This window comes from Salmo salar, chromosome 25 (assembly GCF_965601325.2).
Source record: "Salmo salar chromosome 25, fSalSal1, whole genome shotgun sequence".
Taxonomy (NCBI): domain Eukaryota; kingdom Metazoa; phylum Chordata; class Actinopteri; order Salmoniformes; family Salmonidae; genus Salmo; species Salmo salar.
The window spans coordinates 39,742,788-39,760,251 of NC_138315.1; the positions used below are offsets into that span (position 1 = coordinate 39,742,788).

Here is a 17,464-nt window from a genome sequence, read left to right on the forward strand (position 1 = left end):
TATACCCTCTCCTCTCTCTCTCATCACCCTCCCACTCTATACCCTCTCCTCTCTCTCTCATCACCCTCCCACTCTATACCCTCTCCTCTCTCTCCATCACCCTCCCACTCTATACCCTCTCCTCTCTCTCTCATCACCCTCCCACTCAATACCCTCTCCTCTCTCCCTCATCACCCTCCCACTCAATACCCTCTCCTCTCTCTCTCATCACCGTCCCACTCAATACCCTCTCCTCTCTCTCTCATCACCGTCCCACTCTATACCCTCTCCTCTCTCTCTCATCACCCTCCCACTCAATACCCTCTCCTCTCTCTCTCATCACCGTCCCACTCTATACCCTCTCCTCTCTCTCTCATCACCCTCCCACTCAATACCCTCTCCTCTCTCCCTCATCACCCTCCCACTCTATACCCTCTCCTCTCTCTCTCATCACCGTCCCACTCTATACCCTCTCCTCTCTCTCTCATCACCCTCCCACTCAATACCCTCTCCTCTCTCCCTCATCACCCTCCCACTCTATACCCTCTCCTCTCTCTCCATCACCCTCCCACTCTATACCCTCTCCTCTCTCCATCACCCTCCCACTCTATACCCTCGCCTCTCTCTCATCACCCTCCCACTCTATACCCTCTCCTCTCTCTCCATCACCCTCCCACTCTATACCCTCTCCTCTCTCTCATCACCCTCCCACTCTATACCCTCTCCTCTCTCCATCACCCTCCCACTCTATACCCTCTCCTCTCTCTCCATCACCCTCCCACTCTATACCCTCTCCTCTCTCTCTCATCACCCTCCCACTCTATACCCTCTCCTCTCTCTCTCATCACCCTCCCACTCTATACCCTCTCCTCTCTCCATCACCCTCCCACTCTATACCCTCTCCTCTCTCCATCACCCTCCCACTCTATACCCTCTCCTCTCTCTCATCACCCTCCCACTCTATACCCTCTCCTCTCTCCATCACCCTCCCACTCTATACCCTCTCCTCTCTCTCATCACCCTCCCACTCTATACCCTCTCCTCTCTCCATCACCCTCCCACTCTATACCCTCTCCTCTCTCTCCATCACCCTCCCACTCTATACCCTCTCCATCACCCTCCCACTCTATACCCTCTCCTCTCTCTCCATCACCCTCCCACTCTATACCCTCTCCTCTCTCTCTCCATCACCCTCCCACTCTATAACCTCTCCTCTCTCCATCACCCTCCCACTCTATACCCTCTCCTCTCTCTCTCCATCACCCTCCCACTCTATACCCTCTCCTCTCTCCATCACCCTCCCACTCAATACCCTCTCCTCTCTCCATCACCCTCCCACTCTATACCCTCTCCTCTCTCTCATCACCCTCCCACTCTATACCCTCTCCTCTCTCCATCACCCTCCCACTCTATACCCTCTCCTCTCTCCATCACCCTCCCACTCTATACCCTCTCCATCACCCTCCCACTCTATACCCTCTCCTCTCTCTCTCATCACCCTCCCACTCTATACCCTCTCCTCTCTCCATCACCCTCCCACTCTATACCCTCTCCTCTCTCCATCACCCTCCCACTCTATACCCTCTCCATCACCCTCCCACTCGATACCCTCTCCTCTCTCCATCACCCTCCCACTCTATACCCTCTCCATCACCCTCCCACTCTATACCCTCTCCTCTCTCCATCACCCTCCCACTCTATACCCTCTCCTCTCTCCATCACCCTCCCACTCTATACCCTCTCCATCACCCTCCCACTCTATACCCTCTCCTCTCTCTCTCATCACCCTCCCACTCTATACCCTCTCCTCTCTCTCCATCACCCTCCCACTCTATACCCTCTCCTCTCTCTCTCATCACCCTCCCACTCTATACCCTCTCCTCTCTCCATCACCCTCCCACTCTATACCCTCTCCATCACCCTCCCACTCTATACCCTCTCCTCTCTCTCTCATCACCCTCCCACTCTATACCCTCTCCTCTCTCTCTCATCACCCTCCCACTCTATACCCTCTCCTCTCTCTCTCATCACCCTCCCACTCTATACCCTCTCCTCTCTCTCTCATCACCCTCCCACTCTATACCCTCTCCTCTCTCTCATCACCCTCCCACTCTATACCCTCTCCTCTCTCTCCATCACCCTCCCACTCTATACCCTCTCCTCTCTCTCCATCACCCTCCCACTCTATACCCTCTCCTCTCTCCATCACCCTCCCACTCTATACCCTCTCCTCTCTCTCTCATCACCCTCCCACTCTATACCCTCGCCTCTCTCTCATCACCCTCCCACTCTATACCCTCTCCTCTCTCTCCATCACCCTCCCACTCTATACCCTCTCCTCTCTCCATCACCCTCCCACTCTATACCCTCTCCTCTCTCTCCATCACCCTCCCACTCTATACCCTCTCCATCACCCTCCCACTCTATACCCTCTCCATCACCCTCCCACTCTATACCCTCTCCTCTCTCCATCACCCTCCCACTCTATACCCTCTCCTCTCTCTCTCATCACCCTCCCACTCTATAACCTCTCCTCTCTCCATCACCCTCCCACTCTATACCCTCTCCTCTCTCTCCATCACCCTCCCCACTCTATCACCCTCTCCTCTCTCTCTCATCACCCTCCCACTCTATAACCTCTCCTCTCTCTCTCATCACCCTCCCACTCTATACCCTCTCCATCACCCTCCCACTCTATACCCTCTCCTCTCTCTCCATCACCCTCCCACTCTATACCCTCTCCTCTCTCCATCACCCTCCCACTCTATACCCTCTCCTCTCTCTCTCATCACCCTCCCACTCGATACCCTCTCCTCTCTCTCATCACCCTCCCACTCTATACCCTCTCCTCTCTCTCTCATCACCCTCCCCTCTCTCCATCACCCTCCCACTCTATACCCTCTCCTCTCTCTCATCACCCTCCCACTCTATACCCTCTCCTCTCTCTCTCATCACCCTCCCACTCAATACCCTCTCCTCTCTCCATCACCCTCCCACTCTATACCCTCTCCTCTCTCCATCACCCTCCCACTCTATACCCTCTCCTCTCTCTCTCATCACCCTCCCACTCTATACCCTCTCCTCTCTCTCTCATCACCCTCCCACTCTATACCCTCTCCTCTCTCTCTCATCACCCTCCCACTCTATACCCTCTCCTCTCTCCATCACCCTCCCACTCTATACCCTCTCCTCTCTCCATCACCCTCCCACTCTATACCCTCTCCTCTCTCCATCACCCTCCCACTCTATACCCTCTCCTCTCTCCATCACCCTCCCACTCTATACCCTCTCCTCTCTCCATCACCCTCCCACTCTATACCCTCTCCATCACCCTCCCACTCTATACCCTCTCATCACCCTCCCACTCTATACCCTCTCCTCTCTCTCTCATCACCCTCCCACTCTATACCCTCTCCTCTCTCCATCACCCTCCCACTCTATACCCTCTCCATCACCCTCCCAGTCTATACCCTCTCCATCACTTTCTCACTCTATACCCTCTCCATCACCCTCCCACTCTATACCCTCTCCATCACCCTCCCACTCTATACCCTCTCATCACCCTCCCACTCTATACCCTCTCCTCTCTCTCTCATCACCCTCCCACTCTATACCCTCTCCTCTCTCTCCATCACCCTCCCACTCTATACCCTCTCCTCTCTCTCTCATCACCCTCCCACTCTATACCCTCTCCTCTCTCCATCACCCTCCCACTCTATACCCTCTCCATCACCCTCCCACTCTATACCCTCTCCTCTCTCTCTCATCACCCTCCCACTCTATACCCTCTCCTCTCTCTCTCATCACCCTCCCACTCTATACCCTCTCCTCTCTCTCTCATCATCCTCCCACTCTATACCCTCTCCTCTCTCTCTCATCACCCTCCCACTCTATACCCTCTCCTCTCTCTCTCATCACCCTCCCACTCTATACCCTCTCCTCTCTCTCCATCACCCTCCCACTCTATACCCTCTCCTCTCTCCATCACCCTCCCACTCTATACCCTCTCCTCTCTCTCTCATCACCCTCCCACTCTATACCCTCGCCTCTCTCTCATCACCCTCCCACTCTATACCCTCTCCTCTCTCTCCATCACCCTCCCACTCTATACCCTCTCCTCTCTCCATCACCCTCCCACTCTATACCCTCTCCTCTCTCTCCATCACCCTCCCACTCTATACCCTCTCCATCACCCTCCCACTCTATACCCTCTCCATCACCCTCCCACTCTATACCCTCTCCTCTCTCCATCACCCTCCCACTCTATACCCTCTCCTCTCTCTCTCATCACCCTCCCACTCTATAACCTCTCCTCTCTCCATCACCCTCCCACTCTATACCCTCTCCTCTCTCTCCATCACCCTCCCACTCTATACCCTCTCCATCACCCTCCCACTCTATACCCTCTCCTCTCTCTCTCATCACCCTCCCACTCTATAACCTCTCCTCTCTCTCTCATCACCCTCCCACTCTATACCCTCTCCATCACCCTCCCACTCTATACCCTCTCCTCTCTCTCCATCACCCTCCCACTCTATACCCTCTCCTCTCTCCATCACCCTCCCACTCTATACCCTCTCCTCTCTCTCTCATCACCCTCCCACTCGATACCCTCTCCTCTCTCTCTCATCACCCTCCCACTCTATACCCTCTCCTCTCTCTCTCATCACCCTCCCCTCTCTCCATCACCCTCCCACTCTATACCCTCTCCTCTCTCTCATCACCCTCCCACTCTATACCCTCTCCTCTCTCTCTCATCACCCTCCCACTCAATACCCTCTCCTCTCTCCATCACCCTCCCACTCTATACCCTCTCCTCTCTCCATCACCCTCCCACTCTATACCCTCTCCTCTCTCTCTCATCACCCTCCCACTCTATACCCTCTCCTCTCTCTCTCATCACCCTCCCACTCTATACCCTCTCCTCTCTCTCTCATCACCCTCCCACTCTATACCCTCTCCTCTCTCCATCACCCTCCCACTCTATACCCTCTCCTCTCTCCATCACCCTCCCACTCTATACCCTCTCCTCTCTCCATCACCCTCCCACTCTATACCCTCTCCTCTCTCCATCACCCTCCCACTCTATACCCTCTCCTCTCTCCATCACCCTCCCACTCTATACCCTCTCCATCACCCTCCCACTCTATACCCTCTCATCACCCTCCCACTCTATACCCTCTCCTCTCTCTCTCATCACCCTCCCACTCTATACCCTCTCCTCTCTCCATCACCCTCCCACTCTATACCCTCTCCATCACCCTCCCAGTCTATACCCTCTCCATCACTTTCTCACTCTATACCCTCTCCATCACCCTCTCACTCTATAAGCACCAGCTGTCACCAGCTGTCACTAGCTTTAAGCACCAGCTGTCAGAGCAGCTCACAGATCACTGCACCTGTACATAGCCCATCTATAATTTAGCCCAAACTACTACCTCTTCCCCTACTGTATTTATTTATTTTATTTATTTTGCTCCTTTGCACCATATTATTTATATTTTATCTCTGAACTTTCTTCAAACTACAAATCTACCATTCCAGTGTTTTTCTTGCTATACTTTATTTACTTTGCCACCATGGCATTTTTTTGCCTTTACCTCCCTTATCTCACATCATTTGCTCACATTGTATATAATCTTATTTTATTTTTTTATTTTTTTTCTACTGCATCATTGATTGTATGTTGTTTTACTCCATGTGTAACTCTGTGTTTTTGTATGTTGTCGAACTGCTTTGCTTTATCTTGGCCAGGTCGCAATTGTAAATGAGAACTTGTTCTCAACTTGCCTACCTGGTTAAATAAAGGTGAAATAAATAAATAAATAAAATACCCTCTCCTCTCTCCATCACCCTCCCACTCTATACCCTCTCCATCACTTTCTCACTCTATACCCTCTCCATCACCCTCCTACTCTATACCCTCTCCTCTCTCATCACTCTCCCACTCTATACCCTCTCCTCTCTCCATCACCCTCCCACTCTATACCCTCTCCATCACTTTCCCACTCTATACCCTCTCCATCACCCTCCTATTCTATACCCACTCCTCTCCTCTCTCCATCACTCTCCCACTCTATACCCTCTCCTCTCTCCATCACCCTCCCACTCTATACCCTCTCCATCACTTTCCCACTCTATACCCTCTCCATCACCCTCCTATTCTATACCCACTCCTCTCCTCTCTCCATCACCCTCCCACTCTATACCCTCTCCTTTCGTTCTCTCTCCATCACCCTCCCACTGTCACGTCCTGACCAGTATAAGGGTTATTTGTTATTGTAGTTTGGTCAGGACGTGGCAGAGGGTATTTTGTTTACGTGGTTCGGGGTGGTGATTTATGTAGTAGGGTGTTTGATTTATTATTTCCGGGTTTTGGTCTATGTTCTATGTTTTGTATTTCTATGTTCTTTCTGGTTTGTTGTATTTCTATGTTTAGGTTGATGGGGGGTTGGACTCTTAATTGGAGGCAGGTGCTTTCTCGTTGCCTCTGATTGAGAGTCCTATATATGGGTAATTGTTTGGTTTGGTGTTGTGGGAGATTGTTTCTTGTTTTGCATGTGTGAGCCTGACAAGACTGTTTTGTTGTTCGTGCGTTCTTTGTTTGTTATTTTGGTGTTCTCTTGACTTAAATACAAGATGAGCATCCACATTCCTGCTGCGTGTTGGTCCTCCATTCCCGACGACAGCCATTACACCCCCCCCCCCCCCCCCCACACACCGAACATTGAAACTCAGTTCCCTGTTTGTCAAGCTTGAGACTGAGTTGTGGCTAGAGAATTCTGGGCTAGATGAAAACGTGCCCATCCTGGCAATCCCCAAGGAATGGGTTGAGAAACACTGATCTAAAACAAGCATGGGCTTCTGGCAACCCTGCTGGTCATAAACCACAGAAACAGGAGTTAAGGTGAAGCTGTTCTGGATGTGGACAAAATTAGTTTTCCAGCTGCCTCAAATCACGCAGCCAGAAAACCAGGAAAATTGTCAGACACACTCCCTGTGTTATAATGCTGTAACATGATCTGAAGCCAGTCAAACCCTACCTATGTAAACCCCATGAGCAGAAATAGAAGCATAGCTATTAAATAGAATTACTAGGCTTTTCATTGTCATGCACAATATCAACAATTTTTTCAGATGATGGCCACTATTATAAGACAGATTGGTGACGGGTAAATCCATTTGAATTCAATCACTTTTTGACGGCACCCCTTTTCGATTTGAACAAAACCTTCCATACATATTTGCCTGTTGTAGAAGTGCTCAGAAAGTCACTTTTTGGACCTGAATACCAAAACATTCAATAGATAAAGGTGCTCAAAGTTGACCCATTTAGCATAACCCACCATACCATGAGACATTCATGTCTTCATCACTGGAGAAGATAAACGGTTGAGATTTATATAATTGATATAATTTAAAAGCGTACCCTGACACAATTATTTAAAAAACATAGTGTGATCTACAGATGTAAAATCTTAATTTGACCAGTACTGTCGCAGCAAAAATAATCCTGCATCAACAGGATTTGAACGTTTAGTCCATAATGTTGCTTGATTAGTGGTTAGGCTATTAGCTGGTCAAAATGAGGCTACACGAAAACTTCTGTGTGTTATTGCAGGTTTTCAGTGAATTTATGTTCATCACTAAGCTCATCTGCATTTCGTGTGGCGCAGGACAATTCTCAGCAACAAAAGAGTGATCAAATGAAGATCCTACATCTGTAGATGTGCCAGTGGGTGGATTGACTGGAAGTAGGTCAAATCAGCCATTTAGGAAATAGAGGAGAGAAGTGATCTCCACACTCTCTGCTGATTACAACACATTATATTCCTGATGAGAGAGAGAGAGTCTTTCTGCAGCAAGGTGCAGTTCAGATTAGAAATCACAAAGACAAAACTAGAATTTAGTCAGCCAGGGCGGTGCTGTCTGGTGTGTGTGCGTGCCACACTGCAAGTTGAGTTGAATTGTACAGCGCAGAACGCACAGTATACAGACAGTAATGGATGACTTAATCTTTATCTCTCTTTGACTCTTTCTCTGCTGTCTACTATGATCAGTGTGAGGGCATGGTTCAGGCTGAGAGTCTGTCCTATTTCTCTCTCATGGCCGGAGAGAAATCTCATTCTCCCTAACAACAGACAACAAAAAGACTGCTAAAAACAAAAGCTTTCATCAAAGACCAGAGAGACAGGAGATTTGTCCAAAGAACACAGGGGGGTATCTGTCTTTATGTGAGGCAGTCTTGGTCCAGTAATATGAGGTTTGGAAGACCTCCTACCTGTCCATGACTGCTTCCTCTCTGCCATCACTCACCTGTCCATGACGCCTTCCTCTCTACCATCACTCACCTGTCCACAATGCCTTCCTCTCTACCATCACTCACCTGTCCATAACTGCTTCCTCTCTACCATCACTCACCTGTCCACAATGCCTTCCTCTCTACCATCACTCACCTGTCCATAACTGCTTCCTCTCTACCATCACTCACCTGTCCACAATGCCTTCCGCTCTACCATCACTCACCTGTCCATAACTGCTTCCTCTCTACCATCACTCACCTGTCCACAATGCCTTCCTCTCTACCATCACCCACCTGTCCATGACTCCTTCCTCTCTACCATCACTCACCTGTCCATAACTGCTTCCTCTCTACCATCACTCACCTGTCCATGACTCCTTCCTCTCTACCATCACTCACCTGTCCATGACTCCTTCCTCTCTACCATCACTCACCTGTCCACGATGCCTTCCTCTCTACCATCACTCACCTGTCCATAACTGCTTCCTCTCTACCATCACCCACCTGTCCATAACTGCTTCCTCTCTACCATCACCCACCTGTCCATGACTCCTTCCTCTCTACCATCACTCACCTGTCAATGACGCCTTCCTCTCTACCATCACTCACCTGTCCATGACTCCTTCCTCTCTACCATCACTCACCTGTCCATGACTCCTTCCTCTCTACCATCACTCACCTGTCCATGACTCCTTCCTCTCTACCATCACTTCACCTGTCCATAACTGCTTCCTCTCTACCATCACTCACCTGTCCATAACTGCTTCCTCTCTACCATCACCCACCTGTCCATGACTCCTTCCTCTCTACCATCACTCACCTGTCCACAATGCCTTCCTCTCTACCATCACCCACCTGTCCATAACTGCTTCCTCTCTACCATCACCCACCTGTCCATGACGCCTTCCTCTCTACCATCACTCACCTGTCCATAACTGCTTCCTCTCTACCATCACTCACCTGTCCATGACTCCTTCCTCTCTACCATCACTCACCTGTCCATGACTCCTTCCTCTCTACCATCACTCACCTGTCCATGACGCCTTCCTCTCTACCATCACTCACCTGTCCATGACTCCTTCCTCTCTACCATCACTTCACCTGTCCATGACTCCTTCCTCTCTACCATCACTCACCTGTCCATGACTCCTTCCTCTCTACCATCACTTCACCTGTCCATAACTGCTTCCTCTCTACCATCACTCACCTGTCCATAACTGCTTCCTCTCTACCATCACCCACCTGTCCATGACTCCTTCCTCTCTACCATCACCCACCTGTCCATAACTGCTTCCTCTCTACCATCACCCACCTGTCCATGACTCCTTCCTCTCTACCATCACTCACCTGTCCATAACTCCTTCCTCTCTACCATCACCCACCTGTCCATGACTCCTTCCTCTCTACCATCACTCACCTGTCAATGACGCCTTCCTCTCTACCATCACCCACCTGTCCATGACGCCTTCCTCTCTACCATCACCCACCTGTCCATAACTGCTTCCTCTCTACCATCACTCACCTGTCAATGACTCCTTCCTCTCTACCATCACCCACCTGTCCATGACTCCTTCCTCTCTACCATCACTCACCTGTCCATGACTCCTTCCTCTCTACCATCACTTCACCTGTCCATGACTCCTTCCTCTCTACCATCACTCACCTGTCCATGACTCCTTCCTCTCTACCATCACCCACCTGTCCATGACTCCTTCCTCTCTACCATCACTTCACCTGTCCATGACTCCTTCCTCTCTACCATTCCTCACCTGTCCATGACTCCTTCCTCTCTACCATCACCCACCTGTCCATAACTGCTTCCTCTCTACCATCACCTACCTGTCCATAACTGCTTCCTCTCTACCATCACTTCACCTGTCCATGACTCCTTCCTCTCTACCATCACTCACCTGTCCATGACGCCTTCCTCTCTACCATCACTCACCTGTCCATGACTCCTTCCACTTTGCCTTCACATCACACAGCATCCAACCCACACACACATGAACCGAACATGAACCCCACTAATACAGTAACACCACATATACACACACACACTCCTCTACATAACATCTCCAAAGCTTGTATGATTCCATTGAGCTGACGGCCATAACATTGACACTGGTGTTGCCATGGTAACAGTTATATCTGTTCACAGTATTGTCAAGTACAGTAGGAGGATATATCACCTCTGTAAGTCTGTCTGACCAACATCCATCTGACCAATATCTGGAGAGCTGCCTCTTTGGGCCTAAAGCTGATATTATATATTGTATTGTCACATATTTTTTTATTTTATTTATTTCACCTTTATTTAACCAGGTAGGCAAGTTGAGAACAAGTTCTCATTTACAATTGCGACCTGGCCAAGATAAAGCAAAGCAGTTCAACAACATACAAAAACACATGGAGTAAAACAACATACAATCAATGATGCAGTAGAAAAAAATAAAATAAAATAATAATAACATATATATATATATACCGGAGAGGTGCAGTGAAATGTGTCGTTTTACAGGATCAACCATAATAGTATGGCGCAAATGGAGCAAATGAAGGTTAAGTACCTTGCTCAAGGACACATCAACAGGTTTTTCATCTTGTCGACTCGGCTATTCAAAAGGCTCGGGTATTCGAAAGGCTCGGGTATACTGGCCCCACGCTCGGCCCAAGTGTGTGTGTGTGTGAAGTGGGTAGACACTAGTTTTGGCAACATTTTTCCCCAAACGGCCAGCCCGGTGAAGGGAAGGCGCCCTGTGCGAAACATTCTATGAGAAACAATGACATACACTCTGAATGAAGTCGACAATCTACTGGCAAATCCTTGTCATATGAAGAGAAATAATGAAGATAAATTATAGATAAAACTTATCAGTGCTCATCGGCCATTGGACATAAACATTACACAACAAGTTGTAAATTCAACAATGAGTGGTTTGGAAGGAATCAGTGACAGTGGCTAACCGCAAGCATTACAACTTGGAAGTCGGGAGTAAACGAGCTCAGACTGGGAAAATACATTTTGAACGGTCATCCAACTCGGAATTGTAAATCGCTTTCTCTTTCTTTGATGACAGAATTTGCCCACGAAGGACCACCTTGCCACCTTCCTGTTCAAGTGAGCACATCACAAAAAGGTGAGTCCATAAATGTCTTATATGCTGCTGCATAAATTATGTAATACGCCAGGGAGATATGTATACTGTAGCTAAGAAAGTAATACTAAGTGTATGTTGTGTAGTAAGCTGTTAGTAGCCTATGTGCCTCACCCTAATAATTTGGTCTATTTTCACCTCTTAATTTCACCTAACGTTACTGTTCTGACTCAGTGGTGCACATGTAGCCTATGACCTGTTTTTGAGAAATGTCATCGTCTAATATTGTAAGAGCTTTCATTGTCTGCTTATATGCTCCCTTTATTTATCCTATGGTTCAGACTTGGTGTACAGGGAAAATACTGTAAGAGCAGCTCATGTTCTGCATTCTGTCGCTGTACATTTCAAAAGTGCTGAACACAGTTATATTGACTACGTCCGTCTTAGCTCGTTCATTAATGTCTTAATCGATATTACGGAATGCCTCTTATCCGCTCATCGTTCCCTTATGCCATAGTTTGTACATCTCAATTGTCAGTAGAAACCACATTTGTTTAAGCAAGTCAGCCATATCAGCTATGTTTTTTTAAAAGGCAGTAAATGAGGCTGAATTAACTGTGTCGCTGCCAGACAAGGCCCTGCTGATAGCCAGGTGTAGCAGTGATAAGGATTCACTCCATGGTTCTGGAAAGAAAGCTCTGCTGTTGGGACAGCTTTATGTAGGCCCTAACAGTTTGTGGGCACCGTTTGTCACCGTTATAGTGCAATTAATGTATTGTTTGGTGTTGTGTAGTGGCTTTGCTGGCATGCATCTAAAAAAATTGGGGGGAGTTTGCCCCTGCAAGATTTACATGCTAGGCCGACATACAAGTTCCTTACTTTTTTCACCTTCTCCTTGCCTCTTCCATTTCTGTGGTAATGCTGTAATTAATATGTTGTAATTTTGGGTAGAGCAGACATTTCCATATGTCTGTATTAGCTGCATGTGTGACATAACTCCACCAGTCCTAGTTATGATATCCTTCACTAAAATTATACCTTTTTTAAACATTTCTTCGAAAAATACATTTTTTTTAAAATCAATTAGTATATTTGAGTTTAACCACAATATTTGTTGTATTATTTGTTTTGTCTTTTCAGGTGGATTAAACTGAAATTGCAACCAAATTTCTAAGGCTTAAAAAATAACAATATTAGGAGATTATCTCCTTTTCAAACAACCGAAAGTGAGCAGGTGTAATCTGAATAAAGGGAAAAAGGCTATTCTTGAACATAGGATGAGACATTCCTACCAATTTACTAGAGAACCAGTTTGGATTTAAGTATAACTTTTGTATGACTGATGCCTTTAGTGAGAGGTCTAATGCTTTAATATTTAATAATTTCAGCCCTCCGAAATCATATTCATTATATAAATAGGCCCTTTTAATTTTGTCTGGCTTGCCGTTCCAAATAAAATGGAATATTTTTTGTTCATATAATTTTAAAAGCAGGTCACTAGGTGTAGGCAAAACCATAAGCAAATAGGTAAACTGGGATATGACTAAAGAGTTAATCAGGGTGATTTTCCCAGAAATAGACAGGTATTTTCCTTTCCATGGTAGCAAGATCTTATCTATTTTTGCTAACTTTCTATAATAATTTATTGGAGTGAGATCATTTCTTTCTTTTGGGATTTGTATACCGAGTATGTCCACATCTCCGTCAGACCATTTAATTGGTAAACTACATGGTAATGCAAAATTTGCATTTTTTATTGATCCAATACGTTATAAAGTACACTTATCATAATTTGGTTTTAATCCAGAGAGGATAGCAAAAGTATCTAGATCTTCTATGAGGCCATGGAGAGATTCTAATTGTGGTTTTAAAAGAAAACATGAATCATCAGCGTACAGTGACACCTTAGTTTTTAAATTATGGATTTCTAATCCCTTAATATTATTGTTAGATCTAATAATAAATAGATATGCCGATAGTGGACAACCTTGTTTTACTCCTCTAGATAGTTTAAAACTTTCTGAGATGTAGCCATTATTTACTATTTTACACCTAGAGTTACTATACATAACTTTAACCCATTTTAAAAGAGATTCCCCAAAATTGAAATATTCTAGGCATTAATATATAAACTCCAGTCATACTTTATCAAAAGCCTTTTCAAAATCAGCTATGAAAACCAGGCTGTATTAAAGAACATAAATAGTTAAAGAAAAGTGTGATAAATAAAAACATATGCCAATTTCATATAAGGACCAAAAAACTGACAGCTGTGCCATATAAATTGCAAAATAGAAATTTTCGATGTACCCATTCCATGGCACATGGTTTATGAATTGATACGCAAAACAACGCCGGATTCAAAACTTCACATTTTTCCATTTAAATTATTATCCAAAATTCTTGCAACCAATAGAATGTTATATATTTGGGGGATACAATCTTCCCAGCTCTGCAGATTTTTCTGTGAGGAGGCAGAGTAATTAGATCATTTAAATTGGTATTGTCCATATGTAGCTCGTTTTTGGTCACAGGTCCAGGAATGGCTGAAGAATTGCAACACTTACATAGAACTAACGCTGCAGATAGCAATACTGGGTGATTTGAAAAGCCATAGTCAATCAATCAATAATATAATAACTATTTTAGCAAAAAAATGTATTTTCATTTTACAATCTGTAGAAGCTATGAGAAAAGAAAGGTTCAGTACTTTTGTGAAGCATCACAGCACAGTTGAAAAATATATGGCAAATAGAAATCCAAAATGGATAATGTTGAGAGATAGATGTGAGGGGTTGAATGGAGCTGAAGGGTGGGACTAATAACAAGATAACCAATGTAAAACATACAGGCTCTGTAAAATGTATATAGGTTCGGAAATTTTGTGAAATAGCACAGTTACAAATAGAAATCAAACTGGATGGACATCAGAAATAGAGGAAGGACTGAAAACAAACAAAATATAACTATTGTAAAATAGATTGTGTCAGTAAAATGTGTATAAGATGTATAAACTGAAGGTAGAAGCCTAAGTGTTTATTAGTTTACTTCAATTGGGGAAGGGTGGTAGGGTTTGTGGGGGATAATAAAGATATATTCTTAAAAAAGTATGTATATCTATATAGGTATGTGTATGTATATATGTGCATATGCATGCATACGTGTATGGATATATATATATTTACCAAAATAATATATGGGGGTTTGGAAATGATGCAGACAATTACATTGATGGAAGCAACAATCTTTCCGCAATATTAAAAATGGAAATTTAAAAAAAGATTTACATGCTAAAATCCCCACTGATGATGATTAAGAAGTGAGTATACGCAATGCCCACTGAAAAATAAGTGGGTTTACGGTGTACACCTTGTATACCCTCCACTACACCACTGTTTGCATGCATGTGCGTGTGCGCGTTGGTGAATCGGTTCGTGTGTGTGTGTGTGTGTGTGTGTGTGCATGTGCTCCTACGTGTGTGTGTGTGTGTGTGTGTGTGTGTGTGTGTGTGTGTGTGTGTGTGTATGCATGTGCTCGTGTGTGTGTGTGTGTGTGTGTGTGTGTGTGTGTGTGTGTGTGTGTGTGTGTGTGTGTGTGTGTGTGTGTGTGTGTGTGTGTGTGTGTGTGTGTGTGTGTGTGTGTGTGTTCTCGTACGTGTATGTGTGTTTCTAGTGCCTGGTCTCAGAGATCTAGCTAACAGAAATGTGTAACTCAACAGAAGGCGAGAGTGTAGGCCAGACCAGCAGGAATCCCACTAATAGGATGAGATGGATTGAGAGGATTATTGGCCGTCTAATTACAGGTCATCCTGTGGCTAGGGGAGCATCATAAGGATATTAAACCATATCTGATATTATCGGCCTAAATACACTGAGTGTACAAAACGTTTTTGCCCTCAGAACAGCCTCAATTCTTCAGGGCAGTGACTCTATAAGGTGATGAAAACATTCTACAGGGATGCTGGTCCATGTTGACTCCAATGCTTCCCACAGTTGTGTGAAGTTGGTTGGATGTCCTTTGGGTGGTGGACCATTCTTGAAATTCATGGGAAACTGTTGAGCATGAAAAACCCAGCAACATTGAAGTTCTTGAAACAAACTGGTGCGCCTGGCACCTACTACCATACCCCTTTCAAAGGCACTTAAATATTTTGTCTTGCCGATTCAGCCTCTGAATGGCACACATACACAATCCTTGTCTCAATTGTCTCAAAGCTTAAAAATCCTTCTTTAACCTGTCTCCTCCCCTTCATCTACACTGATTGAAGTGGATTTAACAAGTGACACCAATAAGGGATCATAGCTTTCACCTGGATTCACCTGGTCAGTATATGTCATGGAAAGAGCATCCTTAATGTTTTGTACACTCAGTGTATGTACAGACATTTACATTTAAGTCATTTAGCAGACACTCTTATCCAGAGAGACTTACAGGTGAAAGTAGGGTTAAGTGCTGTGCTCAAGAGCACATCAGATTTTTCACCTAATCAGATCAAGGATTTGAACCAGCAACCTTTTGTTTACTGGCCCAACGCTCCTAACCCGCTAGGCTACCTAAATCTTTCAACATAAAACCACACAGTCTGTGGCCTTTTTAGAGACCTGACTACTGTAGGAAGGAATGTCAGAGGAGATGTTATGTATATGTCAAATCTAGATAAGATGCTGGGAGATACTGACGTGAAGCGACAAGATCTGCAGCATCTGGTCCCCTATTACAGTCCTACATGCTTACTGTTGTCAAAATGTACCACATCTGAATACTTGGAACTTCAGGAAAGAGTGGCGAAAGAAATGGTGTAAACGGGTGATTGTGTTTCCCTAATGAGACCTATCTGACGTGGTTATGCCGCAATACAGTAATTACTATGTAATACAGTAGGTATCTACAATAACAATCTAGCTTACTCATCTAGTTGTCTATTCAACCAATCAGCCAATCTATTCCTGATTGCGGTATCCCAGAGCTGCAGGGGTTCTGATGATTTAGGTCAATATCACACGACAGACAGACACACACTATATTTTAGCTCCAAAACACAGCGGTACAGAACATAGCTACAGTAAGTGCTGTATGATGCACACTGATCGGTGCATCATTGACAAGGATGACATAGAAACGTATAAATCTATGCTGTACATACGTTCATATTATTTACATAGGCATTCCTATAGATAGCCATACTGTTGACACATACCAACATTTTGGATGACCAGTCTGAGTCTTTCTAGCATCGTTCCAAGGGCCATCTCCTCTGTCTTCATCCACAGCATCATCCTCAGGAGGGGGAACGGGAGCCCAGCTACCCAGAGAAGGGACTCCGTGGCTGGGGATAGATGGAGCCTGCCTGTATGTATGTCTGGTGCTCCAAACAGCCGATGCTGTGGAGGAGGGAGTGAGGGGGGACTGGCGTAGCTGCTTAGCCAAAGGGAGAGGAGGCAAGAGGGGGAGACTGCAGAGTTACTAGCCCAGGGTAAGGATTCTATGGAGGGGGAGAAAGAGACGAGAGGTGTGCCTGGCTGGCTGACTCACACTGCAGATGGTGTGGATGGAGTGAGAGATGCTGCAGAAAGGAGAGAGAAGCGAGGGATGTTTCAGAGAGAAGAGAGGATGCTGGCTGCAGAGAGGGGATGGGGAAGATGCTGAAGCTGTGATAGATGCAGACGTCCCCGGCTGCACTGATGGAGAGATGCAGAGTGGGGGATGCCAGCAGTGTAGAGGGGAAGGAGGAAAGGAGGAGGGGAGGACACTGAACATGTACGCATGCAACCTTCAGTAGCAACATGCGCATGCAGACCTAGAGAGAAGGAGTGGAAAGGGGGGATTGCAGGCAAGTCCAATTTTTAAAGACGCACACAAACCTCACATACACACAAACCTCACATACACACACACCTCACATACACACACACCTCACATACACACACACCTCACATACACACACACACGAATGATGGGACTGTGGCTTGGCTGCAGTCGCAACAATAAGAGGAGAGGTCAGTTTGATTTAAAGTCTCAATGCAGCTCTGAGAAAGGACATGACTGAAAGAGACATGGAGGGAGACAGAGAGAGGGAATGAGACACGGA

The 17,464-nt window shown here is 46.0% G+C and overlaps 1 protein-coding gene across 2 annotated transcripts in view; it reads right to left on the reverse strand.

The window, feature by feature from the left end:
* Window positions 1–17,171, reverse strand: part of LOC106586727 (guanine nucleotide exchange factor DBS) — a 136,992-nt gene extending 119,821 nt beyond the window's left edge. For both annotated transcript variants that reach the window (XM_045707348.2, XM_045707347.2), the window contains exon 1: window positions 16,574–17,171. In XM_045707348.2, coding sequence (XP_045563304.1) covers window positions 16,574–16,652 — 79 coding nt within the window. In that variant the 5' untranslated portion in view covers window positions 16,653–17,171. The remainder of the gene's footprint in view (window positions 1–16,573) is intronic.
* Between the last annotated feature and the right edge of the window lie 293 nt (window positions 17,172–17,464).